General features: G+C 47.0%; 1 protein-coding gene across 1 annotated transcript in view; it reads left to right on the top strand.

Moving 5' to 3' along the window:
* cep164 (centrosomal protein 164) overlaps window positions 1–18,299 on the top strand; it is a 37,747-nt gene that overhangs the window by 16,564 nt on the left and 2,884 nt on the right. Inside the window, exons 16-29 of the mRNA XM_080006730.1 lie at window positions 440–571; window positions 1,491–1,686; window positions 6,406–6,480; window positions 6,628–6,750; window positions 7,197–7,340; window positions 7,964–8,047; window positions 11,145–11,213; window positions 11,412–11,671; window positions 13,716–13,916; window positions 14,146–14,281; window positions 15,635–15,742; window positions 17,270–17,340; window positions 17,447–17,466; window positions 17,572–17,922. Coding sequence (XP_079862856.1) covers window positions 440–571; window positions 1,491–1,686; window positions 6,406–6,480; window positions 6,628–6,750; window positions 7,197–7,340; window positions 7,964–8,047; window positions 11,145–11,213; window positions 11,412–11,671; window positions 13,716–13,916; window positions 14,146–14,281; window positions 15,635–15,742; window positions 17,270–17,340; window positions 17,447–17,466; window positions 17,572–17,922 — 1,970 coding nt within the window. The remainder of the gene's footprint in view (window positions 1–439; window positions 572–1,490; window positions 1,687–6,405; window positions 6,481–6,627; window positions 6,751–7,196; window positions 7,341–7,963; window positions 8,048–11,144; window positions 11,214–11,411; window positions 11,672–13,715; window positions 13,917–14,145; window positions 14,282–15,634; window positions 15,743–17,269; window positions 17,341–17,446; window positions 17,467–17,571; window positions 17,923–18,299) is intronic.

Genomic DNA, 18,299 nt, shown 5'->3' with positions numbered 1-18,299 from the left:
TTTCCAAACCGAGCCTTATGTTAAATGTTGGTTCCTATCATTCTGTAACTTTAAGCTGCATTTTAAGCACAGTGTGGACCTGCAGCGGAGTGGTAAGTTTCTTTGTAGTAAAGCTTTGGTGAACAGATGAACTAATAAATGGCGGGAACCAACATTTTGATAAGGCCTGGGTTGAAAATGGCGCTGAAAAATGCCTTTAAATTCCTGTAACCTATACTCACGGCGATATAATCTGGTTCATGGTTTTCTTGCTTCTACTCTTTATTACATATGGTTATGGTTTGGATCTAATCACCACTGATTGTGCAGATCAGTACAATCAGACCAATAGACCAATCTTTAAGTGTGTGTGTGTGTGTGTGTGTGTGTGTGTGTGTGTGTGTGTGTGTGTGTGTGTGTGTGTGTGTGTGTGTGTGTGTGTGTGTGTGTGTGTGTCCAGCACCATGCGTCGGCGTCTCCAGTCCCAGAGGAGAGAGGAGGAGGACAGGCTGGCCGATGAGTGCGACAGGAGGCTGGAGGAGCTGAGGGAGAACGTCCAGAGGGAGACAGAGAGACAGCATCGTACGCTCAGGTCAGACTCAAAACACAACACAGGGCTTAAAGGTCTCCGGCACTGTAACTGATTTCCGGCGTATGGCTGTTTTAGATTCCCAAACTATTCTCCAGGAAAAAAAAGTTCAAAATTCACTCCACGTCGGGGATGCGGTTTATCCAATCATGTTCAGTGAAGCAAAACAGTATTGCATCTACCAATGGTACGCGATCAACACAATTATTTTTTATCCAATGAACAGCAAGCTTCTTTCTTCGCTATAGCGCTGATGTGGTGTTAGCATGCTACCTGCAGCATGGATCAAAAATGGCAACACAGCTTATGAAACCTGGCGAAGATGCGGCCTTAGCTGAGAAAGGAGTTCAGAACAAATGGCGCTGGTAATGGATAGAGGAAACTGGTGGAGAGGGGGTGCCCTTTGGAACTTGGCGCCACAAATGAAGGGAGCTGGGCGCTTGTCTCTGCACGGTGTGCTTGAGGAGGCTACTGTACGGCACCAGCGGAAAGAAAGTGCTCATTCGTCATCAATTTGACCCCAGTCACAAAGCAGCTACCTGCGCACTCCAACATATGACCACGTTACCGGGAGCGACAGTTACTGCTGCGGCTTCGGCATCAATGACCGACTGTGCTTGTGATCAAAAAATGCGTGTGTGCACATTCATTGGAGAACATGATCTGTCCTTCACAATTGCTCAGCCACTCAGGACTTTTTTTTTTTAAACTTTAAGCCCTGATTACAATAAGGAAAAACAAACATGATTTATTCAATTATTATGCAGATTTTCTCACAACTTTTTCACACATTAGGAAAATACTTGAATTGAATCATAGTGGACCCTGAAATAATCCCTGCCTTGACCGACTTCCAATCAGTGACTACACTGCTGCGTAAATGTTAATATTGTGGTTTGTGTATACGTGTGTGTGTCTTCAGGGAGGAAAGCGACGCTGTCCTCGGGGAGCTGCACAGCGCCCTGGAGGTGGAACGCACGGCAGAGCGAGATAGGCTGGAGGCCCAGAGGAGGCGGGACTTAGTGCAGATGAAGGCGGTGTTGGAGGCGGAGCTCCTGGCCGAGAGGCGGCGACTGCTGGGAGAGAGGGAGGAGAAGCTGGGCTCGCTGAATCAAGAGGTGACTCAAGTGGGAACCGAAGGAAGAACTTTTCAGTCAGTAAACAGATCAGCCAGTAATCCGCTCTTATGGTTCAAAGTTGAAAGGAGTTGCTTTTGGTGTATATGAACATTTGGGTTGTGCTACAACACTGGTTTTTACGAATGAAGAAACGAGAGTTCTTACTATGCCGAAAGTTGTCTCCAGACAGCTCACTTTTTAACCAACCGAGCCTCAAATTGGCCCTGAGAGGCTGTGATTGGGCCACTCGGACACCCATCATAAGGCCCGCCCCCAGTATATATACTGGGTCATACGTCCTCTGACATATTATTCAGCTCTTGAGCGAGCTGATCATTGAGGCCAGCGGTAAGAACCCTGGTTGTTCATCCATAAAACCAGAGTTGTATAACCCAAGCGTTTAAATCATTTCAATCTCAAGTTTCTTATTATGCCCTTTTTTATACCCCCAAATCTCCCTGACCCCCAAACTAAAACCTCAAGCTCCCTATGCAAACCCCCAAAGGCCGAGACATAGAACCTGGGGTCCGGATAGTCCATTCCAAGCACCAACTGGCAGATTTGACCTCAAACCCCAATCCCAGTGTACTGTATAAGAACCCATTCATATGGTGAGGAGGTAAATGATATTTCCACCCCCTCAGACCCACCGCCATGCTCGTGGATGGGGATTCTGCATACAGCTGACCTTGTATCACCTGACCGTTACCACTCTCAACCACATAGCGTAACTCTGTACGGAGGCAAATTCCTGGCAGCTATCAAAACAGCCTGCGCCAGTGCTGATGCTGTCGTTTCGATACTGTAGAATCTGGTGAACGTATGTGGTGTAGTCCAGGAAGCAGCACCACACACCTCGTAACAATGGCCATGAGTTAGCCACACCCCTAGTAGGATGAGCTTTAAGACCCTCTGGGTCTTTCCTTCCCCACAGAGGAGTAGGCCAATGAGATCGCTTCCACTATCCAGTGAGAGAGACGATCTTTGAACAGGGGTTTCCCAGTTGTCTGAGATCCATAACAGACAAAAAGCTGGTCTGACTGCACATAGACCAATAACACGTGGATAGGGCACATAGTATGCAGCCTCTCATCTTCCTTTCTCCCAAAGGGAGGAGGAGTAAACGAAGAGAGATAAATTATGGTAGATTTGAATCCTGCTTTTCTTTTGGGCTGAAAAGGAAAATGACGACCTGCAGCTCAGATCAGCGTGACTTTTTCTACACACCAAGCAAATAAAAACTCTGGGTGTATTTAATTTACTAATTTCCTGCTGCTGCCCTGCTGCAGAGCAGATAGCAGATGGTTCCTGAAAAAATCCCGCCTATGTTCGTAACGGCCCGGTGGCAAATACCCCCCAGCCCAGCAGGGTCTGCGAACTGGTGGTTGGGAGCCTCTGCACTAGAGGACATTCCGTCGTTGATGGTCAGATTTATTCCCCACTTTCATCACCACATCTGTGGAATTACTGGACGTTCTGGTCAAAGGCGCACTCTCCCTTGTACACACAGTGAAACGCCGGACGAGGAGAGGGAAACGCACTGGTGCGTCTCCGCAGATGCGGACTTCACACACTGTTACTGGGAATATTTCTCTCTAATGTGCGTTCACTGTAAAACAAACTGGATGAACTTATATTGAACTTTTTCTTTTTGGTAAGATTCAAATTTCTTTCCTGGAGCCCTAGTGCCAGGTGGGAGTACGTAGTGTGCGTTGAGGGATGCGGTGCCGCAGAGCCCTCCGGAGCCGACCGCAGCTCTCCAAACACCGAACCAAATTGAAAGTCGGTTCGTCGCCGCAGTCGCCTCCCCCCAGCGCACGCTGCATTTGTCTACCGGTGGATCTTGACAGCCCTAATATGGCGACCATGTCGGACAATATTACCACTCAGTTAGATTGATTTTGAATCAGAATCCTAACACCCCTAGTTCCCATGTAACCCTCCGATTGTCCGTGGAGAACACCAAGAGGACTGGCGGATGGACAGTGTGGCCAGATTTCGCACGTTTCGCCGAGACAAGTGCCGCAGTGCTGACTTCAATGACAAAAATTGTATTCTCACCTCCTGAAGAGGTTTGAATGGGGGTGCCGTTAAGGCATTCAACACCAGAATGTATCAGAACGTGGTGTCCCCTCACCTGCAGAGTGAAGTGTAACAGGGCCCCAGCCATACAGGGAGGCATCGGTTTTGATCACCACAAGCAGTGTCACCGTACCCAGCCCTTTCATGAGATGAGATTGCTGGGGGTCAGCCAAAACCTCACAACATCTCGACCATGCTGTGTAATGGTCAGTGCCTTGCATAGGGACAGCGTGCGAGTGCAGTGACCATAGCCAACATCCTCGCCTGAGTCAGTACACGCATCGACCGTGAGTCCAGATCGAGACCCGAGTGCACAGTGCGTTGGGCTGGAGCCAGAGCGCTCTTTTTTCCAATTCACCGGAAAACCCAGGCTGCTCAGACTGTGGAGCAGCGCCCCCCTGTGAGTATGCCAATTCCAGGATGACGGACGTTGAGTCCAAGACCTCCATCTGTGTGACTCCAGCACACGCCGGTGGACGAAGGATGAAGGGTGAACTGCAGCGCAAAGCCCTTTCGAATCGTCCTCCCTACCCAGGTAAAAACGGTGCATGCGCCTCCCCTTAAGCTCACACAAGTGGCGGAGTTGCCCACAAAGCCAAATTGAGGCAACATTTTCTGGGGGTGGCTAGGTCGTCTCCTGGGCCAGAGTCGGTCTGCTCTGGGCCCGCAACTTTCTTGGGGGCAGTCTGGATCCAAACTGCTCCCTCCACGAGCCAAGTCCTGCCGGGGCTTGTGATGCGGGGACCAGGTCTGTCGGGGCATGAAGTTACTCAATGCCACCAACTCCTTCTGCTACTGCTCGAACTTGTCGGTCATGGTGTCCACAATGGACCCAAATAGTGCCCGACATATTCACCAGAGCGTTTTCGCCTCATATCTGAGACAGGCTCAGCCAAAGGTGGGGCCGTGTCACCACCAAAAACCCCATTGCATGCCCTGCGTCTCGCACCGTGCCCTGCGTCATCGTGAGGCAGAAATTGGTGTCTTTACATTGTTCCACATACGTCTCGGGGGTGGCCTTCCCCTCCAGCTCCCATAGAAGCCTGGCCTGGTAGGCCTGCGGCAGACAAGCGTTATTCAGCAGTGCTGCAGCCTGCCCTGCGGCCTTGTATGACTTGTCCGCCAGATTTGCCGTTAGCCTACACACCTTGGATGGTAGCTGAGGCTTTTCCGCGGTGAGGGAGGGGCACAGGTGGGCAGCTACCGATTCCTACAGGGGGGACATAGCCAGGTAACTCTGCAACTCTGCAACTCTGGCTGGGTGTCCGGGGTCCACCACTGGTTAAACGCCTGGATGGGGGAAAGCGTCTTCTGAGGAGCGCCCGAAGACAACTCACCTCCTTGATAAAATCCCCCAGCACTGGAAGCGGACGCAGGCAGGGAGGACCCGATTCCACCTGTTTGCCCTCCACCAAGATGCTCATAGGTCCTTCAGCAGTACATGGAGGGAGCCGAAGATGTCCGCCCGATTGCAGATGACTTCAAGAGGTAGACTTGAGTAGTCGAGACAAAAGAACAGGTCCGACAGCACTGCTTCCGCGTGTGCCTGGCCAAGACAGCAGACACGCAGCGCAGGACAGCACAGGCGCAGCTTGCACGTCTTCAGGTTCGCAGCCGACATAATTTTTCCTTTTTTCTTCCGTAATAGAGGGCTTGCTTCCAACAGCAGAGAGCTGAATAAGCAAAGAGGAAGAATGGCAGGCAGTGACCCAGTATATATACTCGGGGCGGGCCTAATGATGGGTGCCCTAGTGGCCCAATCACAGCCTGTCAAGGCCAAGTAGAGACATGATTGGTTGGACTTGGACTTGGTTGGGCTTTCAGCTTTATTTTGTTAGTATTTTTTTATTTACTTAAATTTGACCCTAAAGAAAGATTTTTTTTTTAAAGCAGAGCATTGAGTTAAAGTCATTCTATTATTTCATTATTAAGAATTTAAACACAAAATAATATAATTTATAATATCAAAATAATATAATTGCATCTATTTTAAAGGCATTTTCACCATAAAGAAGCCACGACTGTTCTCCAATTCCTTTGCAATAAGCCAACATGGAACGCAGTATTAAATCATAGGAAACAATAGAAAAAAAAAACATATTAAATAGTAATTTCAAACCCCAGTTTGGGAACCCCCAAAAGCCTTTCATAATTAAATGCTTCTTACGTATTGTTGGTAAAAAAGTTTTGTAGTCAAAGATTTATTGCACTTGAAAAACTGTGTTGGGTAACTTTGTAGACAGTCCTGTACAGGACGTGGTAACGGCGTTAAAAATTAATGGTGTTAAACGCAAAAGGGATTTCATTATAAATTTCATGAGTGAGTTTTATGGGGAACTATGATCCATAGTTTTAGCTAGGTTTTTGACACGTTTTTGAATATTTTTGAAATAATCAGAAATCGGAGAAGTCTCAAACAAAAATAAACAAAGCTAAAATATAACTTGTAAAGAGCTTGATGCATTACTTGAAGTATTGAAGTAGTAAAATGGTGGAAAGAGTATTAGTTGTTTGTGTCTGTAGATTTCGTTAATTTGTGTGTGTGTGTGTGTGTGTGTGTGTGTGTGTGTGCGTGTGTGCGTGCGTGCGTGCGTGCGTGCGTGGGTGTGTGTGTGTTGTGTATATTTGCATGTAAAGATGAAAAGCACTGAGAGAAGAAAAGAGCGGATGAGCCCGCGACCTGAACAGCAACTAGCTGAATATCACAGAGAGGTGAGAGCAACACACACACACACACACACACACACACACACACACACACACACACACACACACACACACACACACACACACACACACACACACAGACTTTGCTTCTTGGAACATGTGGAAAAGAGGGACTGTCTCTGCCCTCCCCAGCTGACGGACGTGCTCCAGGAAGTGCGGGAGGAAGTGCAGCGGGAGCACGACAGGAAGCTAGAGCAGCTGAAGGAGGAGCACAGGAGGGAGCTGAGCGGCGTCAGGGAGAAACACCTGGGCGAGGTCAGGGATGGGGAAAAAACACCAAATACTGTCAAACACGCATTTTCTACGGCCTCCAATTGGAGACTGAAGCCCAAAATAGCAAAGATTTGTTTTTACTGTCTCTATATGTGGCATGGTGGTACAGTGCATTGCACTGCTGCCCCAGAGCAAGACTGCCTGAGTTCAATTCCCGCCTGGGGCACAGTTGGTAACGCGCTCTGGAGGGTTATATCCCGATTATGGGCCTTTCTGTGTGGAGTTTGCATGTTCTCACCAATGCTCACATGGGGTTTCCTCCATATACCGTCATAAGAACCCCCACTGTGTGTTTGTGTGTGTGTGTGTGTGTGTGTGTGTGTGTGTGTGTGTGTGTGTGTGTGTGTGTGTGTGTGTGTGTGTGTGTGTGTGTGTGTGTGTGTGTGTGTGTGTGTGTGTGTGTGTGTGTGTGTGTGTGTGTGTCACAGGAGGCGGAGCAGAGGGAGCGGCTGCAGTCCACCCAGTGGGGGGAGAGAGAGCGGCTGCAGGCCTCACACGCCACCACGCTGGAGAAGCTACGCTCGCAGCTAGACGCGCAGGTTCAGAAAGCACAGCAGGCGCATGCTCGCAAGGTCAGGACACACACACACACACACAATTACTGCTGTAATTGAAAATAAAAACGTACCTATTGAAACTTGATAGGGTTGAGGATTGCGACAAGGCTTTTGCAATAATAGAAAAAAATTTATGTTCTAATTATTTGAATCTATCATTTATTTATTTAACGATTATCAATCCAAATGTAATATTCAGTTGTAAAAAGGGGATATGGGTTAAAGACACAAGTCAAATAAACCTTATAAACCTGGAATAAGTTATATTTAGCCATCAGCCTTTGGGCAACGTCTCCGTATGTGGAAAAAAAATCCACTAGGTAATCTTTTTTTCTTGCCCTTACCTATCTAACCAATATTTTCATTTATTTTATTAAAAAATTCAAACATTTTGTCAAGCAAATCTTTCCATTTTATCCTCATCCATTCATGTTGGGATGTTGGAACCACTTATAGACAGCAGGGTTGGCCATATATCTAATGTATATCTATCTATACCCATATTTGGATACAAGACTAGATATCGTCTGGGATTTTGCGTTATTGTGATATGGTTTAATGTTGTCTCTCATGCTAAATTACAGTGAAGTAATGCAATTTTCTAAACTCCGTATGAACTTCTGAACCTCCCCGTGCAGGAGTCAGAGCTGCAGGATCTGGCGGAGCAGCTGGAGCTGAGAGCCAAGGAGCTGAAGGACCAGGAGGGGGCGCTGCAGGCCAAGGTGCTCTCACATTTGTATATATATATATACAGTATATATACATGTACATTATATACTGTGTATATACACACACACACACACACACACACACACACTGATCAGCCACAACATTTAAACCACTTGCCTAATATTGTGTAGCTCCCGCTCGTGCCACCAAACCAGCTCTGACCTGTGGAGGCATGGACTCCACAAGACCTCTGGAGGTGTCCTGTGGTATCTGGCACCAGGACGTTAGCAGCAGATCCTTTAAGTCCTGTAAGTCGTGAGGTGGGGCCCCCATGGATCAGGCTTGTTGTTCCAGCACATCCCATAGATGATCCATCAGGTTGAGATCTGGGGAATTCGGAGGCCAACTCAACACCTTGAACTCTTTGTCATGTTCCTCAAACCATTCATGTACAGTTTTTTCAGTGTGGCAGGGTGAATTATCCTGCAGAAAGAGGACACTGCCATCAGGAAATACCGTTGCCATGAACTTGGTCTGCAGCAATGTTTAGGTAGGTGCTACGTGTCAAAGTAACATCCACATGAATGCAGGACCCAAGGTTTGCCAGCAGAGCGTCACAGTTCCTCCGCTGGCTTTCCTTCTTCCCATAGTGCATCCTGGTGCCATCTCTTCCCAAGGTTAAGGACCCACACACACCTGGCCATCCACATGATGTAAAAAAAACAAAACGTGATTCATCAGACCGGGCCACCTTCTTCTATTGCTCCACGTCCTGTTTTGTCGCTCACGTGCCCATTGTAGGAGCTTTCAGTGGTGGACAAGGGTCAGCGTGGGCACTCTGACCGGTCTGCGGCTACGCAGCCCCATAGCTTTGATGCACTGTGTGTTCTAACTAGGGATGCAAATTTAAAGGAAGTTCCTGAATCGATAGTTCTTAACCCTAACGAACAATCGTCGATTAATTGATAATATAAAAGCTCATGACGTCACCAAGGGGTGGCACCATGGCGGGTGGGGACCCACCCGATGTTTCGCACCTCCGAGATTTTATAACGGGGCACAAGGAGCATTTTGCCTCATTTCATTTTATTTCAAAACGGAGAAGTTTGAGTTAAAACTCGCTAAGCTGGTTCCTCCATACAAGAGTATTTACGACTCGTCTTTTGCTGTCTTTAAATATTTTTACTTTTTCCATTCTCCATGAATGAACCGGATGTTACATAGCATCTTCAGTCTGGTGCACATATGGACAACGAGACGCTAATAGAATTACTAAACATTACTAAAATTCTTATATATAATAACAGACACTGAATAATTTAGTTTAATATATTTTATTGGAGTCATCCCCATGGCAACATATCGCTCGTGTCGTTTTGTCGTTGTACCTCTCCCTCGCTCCGGCTTTTTTTCCCTCCCCCTGCGCCATTCAGAAAGTGCAGTTATCCTGTTCCCATCCACCGTGTTCCTCCTGAAAGCAGCATTAGTTGTTAGCAACAATATACATATAGTTTTCTACGCGGAGCCGTGGTTGTTGATTGTCGTTCTTCCTGACGCCTTCATCTACTTCTACTACTACTTCTTACTCCACTGGGCATTTTCTTTCTCGACAGCTCCCTGTCCTTCCGGTGAGTACTACTACTTCCCCGACTGGCTATTATTTTTCTGGGCCCCAAAGACTCCAGTTGATGCAATTACAACAAGAAGATCCTTCAGTTCTTATGGATAAGACTTATCTTAATCTATTAAATTCTTATTTGTAATTAATAGATAGTCGATTAATTGTTAACATCCCTAGTTCTGACAGCTTTCTATCATAGCAGCATTAACTGCTTCAGTAATTTGTGCTACAGTAGCTCTTCTGTGGGATAGGACCAGGTGGGCTGGACTTTCTTCATCCCCTTGCATCAATGACAACTTTGGCGCCCATGACCCTGTCACTGGTTCACCGGTTGTCCTTCCTTGGACCACTTTGGGTAGGTACTAACCACCGCATACCAGGAACACTCCACAAGACCTGCCGTTTTGGAGATGCTCTGACCCAGTCGTCTAGCCATCACTATTTGGTCCTTGTCAAAGTGGCTCAGATCTTTGCACTTGACCATTTTTTCTGCTTCCAACACATCAACTTCAACAACTGACTGTTCACTTGCTGCCTAATACTGTATATCCCACACCTTGTCAGGTGCCATTGGAACGAGACGAACAATGTTATTCACTTCACCTGTGGTTTTAATGTTGTGGCTGATCAGTTTACATTAGGGGTGTGAGGGCATACCATTAAATTCAAATATGAAATAGTACTATCATAAACGTAACGTAATACCGCGATAGTAAATCACGTGAAAAACGTTATTTTCATACGGGGATTTTATTTTTTTTTAAACCCCGACCGATCAAATGAATGCGTGAGTTTGACGTGTAGCCGATCACTTCTGAACAGTGTCGGCACACTGTTTTCATCCCAAACAGGGAAGCAGTTCCCAGACTTCTCGTTTGCATTGGATATGACGTTCGCTAGCCAGAGGCTTGGCTGTGTGGGCTCAAAGTGCGAGGCAGAGACTAAACAAACTTCCAGTCTGCCACTTAATATGTTTGTGTGGGAACTCTGAGGAGTATGTTCCTCGCGCAAAACAAACCTACTTCGCATTCGGTACGCATCTGCACTGTACCAAAAGTCCTGTGCTATAATATTTTAATTTGTTGTGATGAATATGACGAAAAGATGACATTATTAACCGGTTACCCTTATTTAAATAAACGTTTCTGTTCCAGAACATTAAAAAATATAGTTTCTGGTTTTGTTTTTGTTCCTAGGGAAGTATCTTTTGTCTCTGGTTTTCGTTTTTGTTTTATTTTTCAGTTCAATTGGTAAAAAAAAAAATCTGCAGAGCCATGAATAAACAGATTGAGTTATAATATATAAGGTATATATTTTTGTGTGATTTCATTTTTTTTAGCTCAAAAACTGATACCGTATAATACCCAAACCGTGAACATTTCATAATCACATTTCTAATATAAGTATAAATTCACATGTATAAAATGTGTGTGAATATATACACACAGATACACAGTATGTATATAACACTGACCAACGCTGGACTCCCTTGGGATCGCACTGACTTTGCTTCTCTCTTCCTTTTCCAGGCAGCCGATCTGAAGAGTAGGAGGAAGAAGCTGGGTGGGGAAGAGGAGGAGCTGGAGAGAGCCATGGAGGTGTGTCGCCATGTTTGTCCCGAAGCAAATGCATCTCTCAATATACTGTATCACGAGTCATGTTATTATCCAGATATCCATTCATCCATTGGTCCATTGGCTCGACCTTTGTGCCATTTAGTCCTAAACAAACTCAAATGGCTTATAAACAATAGGGAAATTGTAAACAATATATAGTCACTAAATTACTGTGTCCAGATGTTACCCAGGCTGCTGCAGGAGCGGGAGCAGCTGACGGAGGAGCTGGAGCGTGTGAGGGAGGAGCGCAACCAAGCGCGGGAGCTGATGCAGCGGGCGCGGGAGGAGCGTAGCTGCGCCCAGGAGGAGGCGGTGAGAGCCAGGGGGGAGCGCGAGGAGGCGCTGGAGGAGAGCCGCCGTGCCCGGGAGGACGGGGAGCGGCTGGAGAGCAAGGTGGAGGCGCTGCGGGAGAAGTGCGAGCGCCTCAGCCTCAGAGTCAGGTACCGCCAGCCCCCCAAAGCTCGGAACTTACATTTGAATATACTATTTTAGTCATTCAACCGCTGGGCCACACCAGAAGCGACATCATCTGTGACACGTCATCAATGCGAAAGCGTCGATGGAGCACAATGTATCCTTCAGGGCTCAGCAAAAACTTTTAAAAGTGGTTGCCAGGCTGGTTGCTTGCCATTTTCACTCACCTTATAGTTTGAGTAATTAAGATACTATGCAGTTATACGTCAGCTCAATAATGAAAGTGTGACATAAAATAATTTTTGAAAGCTTTACGACAGTAACCAAACAAAAATCTTTGCAGTTTGTGTTTTATCTAATACTTTATAGAATTTGAATCTTCAGAGGGGAAGAAAGACAGGTCAAGACAGACAAGAGCTGGGATAACACCGACTCCTCTGGTCACAATTAGCCCGTGTCTCTGTCTCTTACACCCACGTGTATATGCTCACCACACAGACAATAAGAATCTCAACAGTCCTGTTTGTCCCTTCATTGTTAACAACTGTAAATTCTAATTTGCTTCTTTTCATTTAAAAGATGCCCCACCCGTTGGGGTCTAAGCCATGCTCACTATGAATACTGTCTGTCCACAAAGATAAGAACTGGTTATTGTATTGTTACGGCTATATGTTGACAAACATGGTGACAAAATTCACTAGATAAAAATACAAAAACTAAAGACATTTCCTGTATGTCTGTATTTTTATTTCATGTTAGTTTTCTAAGTACACATTACCGTTTCAGTTAGTTTGGGGTTTTTTTCTGTCTCGTTTTAACAAAACAAAAAAATTCACCTAGTTCGTTTTAAGTTGTACATCTGAAAAAACATTTTAATTGCTTAATAATATCTTATAAATAAACTGACAGATTTCTCTTCTACAAAAATCTATAGCTTGACAAGTCAGTTTGACTGGAGCCTACAGGTAGTGACGCTGACAAGTACGGTTATACCAGACCGATACAGTTTATAAAACTACTTCCCAAGTATGAAGTAAAATCTAAAGTCTATTCCTGGTTGTGATATTTGTTTTCCTGCTGGAATGCTTATATTTTAGTTTATGGTTTTGGGGGGAAAATGTATTAGTTTGTTCATTTAACTCAGTAATCCACGTTAGAATCAGCGATTTTATATATGTGGTTGATGCATACCAGGCTCGGCAATTCAATATTTTCACTAAATACATCTTTTTGAATAGACCTCTATGGGAATCTACGCTCCAACCGATGCTTTGCGCCCAGAAAAGTAGAGCCGAGCAGTGAAAAAACACGAGGGGTTTAAGAGCCTCAACGCATGCTGCTTTCGCGACGATTTTCACGTTGATGTTGCTTCTGCTGGGTGTGACCTTCCATATTGATTAACATGGCAGCGTGTCTGAAGCATTTTCGGGACACTGACGTGTCGCTTCCAGCGTGGGATGTGTAGGATTTAGGGAATGGAATATAATACTCATAAGTATGTTGTAATTAGTGTATAATCCCATGAAAATTAGAATCATTGTGTATACCTGAGAATGAGCTGTTTATATCTACATAATGCTTCCACGGAGGCCTCCCAGATCAGACAGATCCTTCACTTAGGGCCCAATCTTTGACAGGCCCACCCCCCCTTTATCGTCATTACCGGCACACCCTATCGGTCAATCTAAAAATAGTTTAATGACATGTTTCAACTGCTTCATTGAAATTTGTCTATTGAGTTTTGTGACGATCGGACAAACTGTCACTGATTTATGGCCAAATTTGTGCCAGACGCATGTACAGTATGCGCTTACTTGAAACTGGTGGCGCCCCCTATTGGAGGATGATGTGAACGACGGTCCAAGACCATAAACGAGTTGAGTTGTTTTGCACAGCCTGCAGACAGGAAAAACACAAGATTACATTCTGTACACACATTTTCCAGTCCACCCCTCAGCGTTATGGGTAATCCTTTATCCATTATTTCATTCTGACACTAAATAACACGCCTGGACGGTGTGATTTCTTTTGATGCTGGGTATCTCCGCATCTTGTCATTGCATGGCACAGCGAGCTGGAACAAGGAGAGCGAGCTGGCGGTCCTCCGAGGCCGGAGCCTAAACCGGAGGAGAGGAGGAGGGCGGACAAGGAAGACGGGGCCGAGGTGACGGCGCCGTCCGGCGGCCGGAGGAACGAGGAGTCGCTGCACATGGCCGACCTGGAAGAGACTCCGCCGTCCCCCGCTTCCGACAGCCACAGCAGCGTGGACGTGTGAGTGGAGCGCATGCCCTCCGCCCCCTTCACAGGACGTGTGGAATCCTCGCGCAGGGCGCGTTCACACCGGCAGTGCTAATCTGTCTCACCCCGATCCCATCCGTGTAAAGTACACACACCTCCCCCCTACCCTCCCCCACTCTAGATTGGCTCCTGCTTTGGGCCGTACATCACCTCCCTGAATCTTTGCTCCGCCCTCCCCTTCACCCGTTCCTCCCTTGTCTAGCGTTCGGAGGTTCATCTCCTCGGAGGGTGCGTCCATCCAGAGGGCCAGGCTCTTCCTGGAGAGGGAGAACAGCCGGCTCATGGAGAGGCAGGCAGCGCTGCGGGCCAAACCGTCCCTTCAAAACCCCCAGCTGGGAGTAAGTCCACACACACACACACACACACGTACACACACACACACACACACACACACACACACACACACACACACACACACTTCTTGCATGCCTCTTGCAATTCTTGCATTTTGAATGTCAGTGCTTCCTATTCACTAGCGAGGCAGTTGGTAGTCATTCACACATTGGCCCCTTTTATGGAGGAGTTCTGTATTGAGTCTGTTTATTACATTACATTAACTAAATGTGGGAAAACAAATAAACAAATTTCGAAATATTTTTTTACCAAATAAATATTTTTAAAAACCCACTATTTGTGCTATGGATTCGGCTCCGCGCCTTTACGTTGTTTCAATGTTAGAAGAAGAAGGATCTTTATTTGTCACACCACAACACATGCACTCATGCGGGGATGACACTGCTTCTATTCCCACACTCTTCCACTCACAGCCGTACCGGCATTTTCCCGGAAAGGATACTAGGTCGAGAGTGGGGAAAATTTAGGGAACGACTTTTACGGAACATCAAGACCGGCTCCTGTTCCCACATGATGCCAATACAGAACATTGCCAGTAGATTGACTGTTTTCAGTGCAAGTGGGAACGGGGCTTCGGAGAGTTCATTCATTTATTTGTTTGTTTGTTTGTTTGTTTGTTTGTTTGTTTGTTTGTCTTTGTTCGTTCGTTCAGTGATTCATGAGAGAATTTCATTCACTCAAAGCCGAACCCACTCTTCTGACTCTCGTTCTTTGTTCACCGGAAAACCTCCCTCGCTCACCGTGTGTTACACATACTGAATCAAATGAACAAAGAGTCTGAAACATTTGAACGGCGCTTTTTTTTGAGACTGTTGTTGACGACTCAGCTAAAAGCCTCAATTCTCTCTTCTCGACTCTTCGTTCGAACCTTTCACCGCTGCCATTCACTACAGAGTCAAATTAATATCACAAGTGTTGGGGAAGTAGCCATTTTTCAACCTTTCCCTGCTCTAGAACCGCTTTGCATTTTGGGATATTTGACCTTGCGGACTCATTTGTTTACTTTTACCCATTCTATGCAAAAGCTTAGTATTAACTAATAAATCACATCAATTATCATTGTTCCCCCCCAGATGATGCATTGGTCCCCATTCTTGAGATCTTTTTGACTGTTGGGTGTCTTAACATCTGTCTTCATGTTGTCGTGTGTGTTTAGAATGTCATCACATATCTCCTTTTTAGCATTATTTGGATGTGTAGGTGTGATGGGATGAAGTGGTTCGGAGCTCCCTGCAACAACGTTTCCACCTTAGTGTTCCCCATTCCCATCAAGCCCCATCCCTCCCTCCCTCCCTCCCTCCCTCCCGTCTCTGACTCGGCCTGGTTCTCCACCCCAGGAGGCCAGCCACCTGGAGGATTTGCGGCAGACCGTCCAAAGGGGCAGCCTTCTGCTGCGCAGGAAGGAGGAGCACCTGCAGCAGCTGGAGAGCTCCATCGCCGAGGAGGTTGGTAGAAAAGAAAAAGAACGAAAACACGAATCACTGTTGCAGTCCATTAGGTCTTGCTTCGAGGTGGAGCTTGCTTCCCTGTTTTTTTACACATAGCCTATCCTCAAAATTGACCATTCTAATAGAAGCAGCAAAAGTGACTCACCAACTCCTAGTATCAATAGTCATCCCCTTATCAATATTGATGTATTTATACCCTCCAAAAATATATATGTATTATTTATTTTCAATGTCAGAATTGATGATCTGGTCAATGAACAAGAAAAAGTTATCTTCTTCCAGTTGGTGTAGACTTACTGTCGTCGTGTGATCTGTGAAGCCTGAACATGCTCTTTGTCATGGCATCACTAAAGTATCATTAAAGGTCAAATTCACTTCCTGTTTTGCCCCTCACGTCTCCCCACCATCACGGATCGTTCGTTCGTTCGTTCGTTCGTTCGTTGGTGTAGGGCTACACAGGCAATTGGGACATTAGCCAAGAAGTGGTATCGTCATCCAGTTCAATGAGGCCGCTGACTCCATGTGGTGATTTGAAGATTGGGCGTTCATCAACGATGTGTTCAACAGTCTGTGGTTTTCCGCATCCACAGAGATTTGTGGCAGACACTCCAATCATATGCAGATAGGTTTGGGTCTTTGCTACTCCAGAGCTAAGTCTGTTGAGGTTGACCCAGGCATTCCGTGGTAGGTCACACCCAGGCGGACGGGTTGAAGGGGAGTTGATGAACTTCCTCAACGTGGAGGTCGACTCGGACCATTGCTTGTTCCAGCAGTCAAGGAACCATCCAGGGTGTGGAGGGCTCGTGGTAAGGAGTCTCCTAGCTTCGGTGGAGAAGTGTCTGCGTTTGAGTCTCTGGTGGCCATATTCAGCAGGCGGGGGGATCAGGCTTGTTGGCTCATCTGCACTCCTGCAGGCCAGCTTCAAGGTCAGGAAGTTACGACGGAGCTCTGGAGGTGGAATGCCAGACAGTATGGGGAGAAAGTCGACAGGGGTTGATGGCAGGGCACCACTAATGAGCCTCATGGCGGTGTTAAGCACAACATCAACACAGGCTGTATGGCTGCTGTGTCACAGCAACCATCACGGATGTGGTTGGTGTTTAACTGTCACGGAAACAGCGTGGCAGCCAGGGGTAAACAAAGCCCGTTCTCACCACCACCAGGCTCCTGGTGAGCATCAACAACAGAGGGCAAAAGCGAGCGACGCGACCCCTCAAATGCAGGCTTTGAGGTGGAGGATTTTTCAAAATCAGGAGCTGACGAGCTACAAACAAGCTTGAAAATCTGATATAAAATTAGTCGTCAAAAAAAAAGTACCGTGGTGGTATAATCAATGTGCTGCAGCATTAAATAATAAAAAAAACAAAAACGTAAATATGGTAGTAGGTGGGCCTTGAGTTAATTTGCGCAATCTTCCCTTTGAACTTGAACACACTATTTATGAAAATAAGACGGCGCATGATGATGATGATGCTGATGATGATGATGCTGATGATGGCTGTCGTGGCTGGTTCCTCGGTGCAGCCGCTGCTGGAGGACTTCTCCCAGCTGGCGGGCGACAGGAAGGTGACTTTCGACGTGACGGAGTCGGACGGGTGACGCATATCCTTCATTTAATTTTTTTTTTATTATTATTTTTTTTCTAGCCAATGACGCAGGGGAAGATTGTCTTGAGGCTTTCTTATTAAGATCTTATAAAAGTGGCCTCGGCGACTCTGGATGTGTCCAACCTCATATCCTATTTCTGTTTGCGCTCTATCTCTGTTGTCCCCCCTCCCTCCTCCCTCCTTTCTTCTTGCCCTCTCCATCATCCCTCCCTGCCCCAGGCGGCGTTCCCACGGTGCCGGCCAAAGTGCAGCAGCTGGCCGAGTCCATGCAGCAGATTTCGGGGCAGCTCAACACGGTGCTGGGCGCGCTCGGCTTGCTGGCGCAGAGGCAGAGCGCCGCCCCCTACGCCCCGTTCCCTCTGTCCCAGCCCCCGCCGCCCTTCGGCGCCTCCGCCTCCGTCCCTCCGCCCGTGCCGCCGGCCTCCTACAGGCCCCCGCCGGGTCAGCAGCCCTGGGGGTGGGGGCCCCCGGGAGGCTCGGCGGCCACGCCACTCTTCGCCGGCTCCGTCCCCCTGGCGCCGAGGGCCCCCGAGGACCTGGTCGCCGCCCGCTGGGCCCAGCTGTTCCCTGGTACGGCGGCGACATCTCTTGATGCCGCGTGTACAAGACCCCATCATCCATGCCCGGGGCTATTTTGCGATAATGACCGGTTTGCCGCGCATTATCCCTCATTATATCTCCAATTCAATACGTGGGGTTCTTTAATAATTAATCACGGATTAAAATATGTATGCATGCATACAGTGATGGATAAAAGTTCACACATAGATTTTTTTTTTTCAAACTTTTGGGGGATTCAGCACCCAGCGAGAGACTGGGCCAAGTGTGTTTTAATCCATTAAATACAGAATCCGGTCGATTTTCTACCAAAGCGCCACGGTTGCTGTTTGATGTGTTCTTTTTGATCCTGATTGGACCCAACACGTGGGGGTTTTTAAAAATGCGGG

This window comes from Zeus faber, assembly GCF_960531495.2.
Source record: "Zeus faber genome assembly, chromosome: 9".
Classification (NCBI taxonomy): Eukaryota; Metazoa; Chordata; class Actinopteri; order Zeiformes; family Zeidae; genus Zeus; species Zeus faber.
This window is presented reverse-complemented; position numbering and strand designations above follow the sequence as displayed.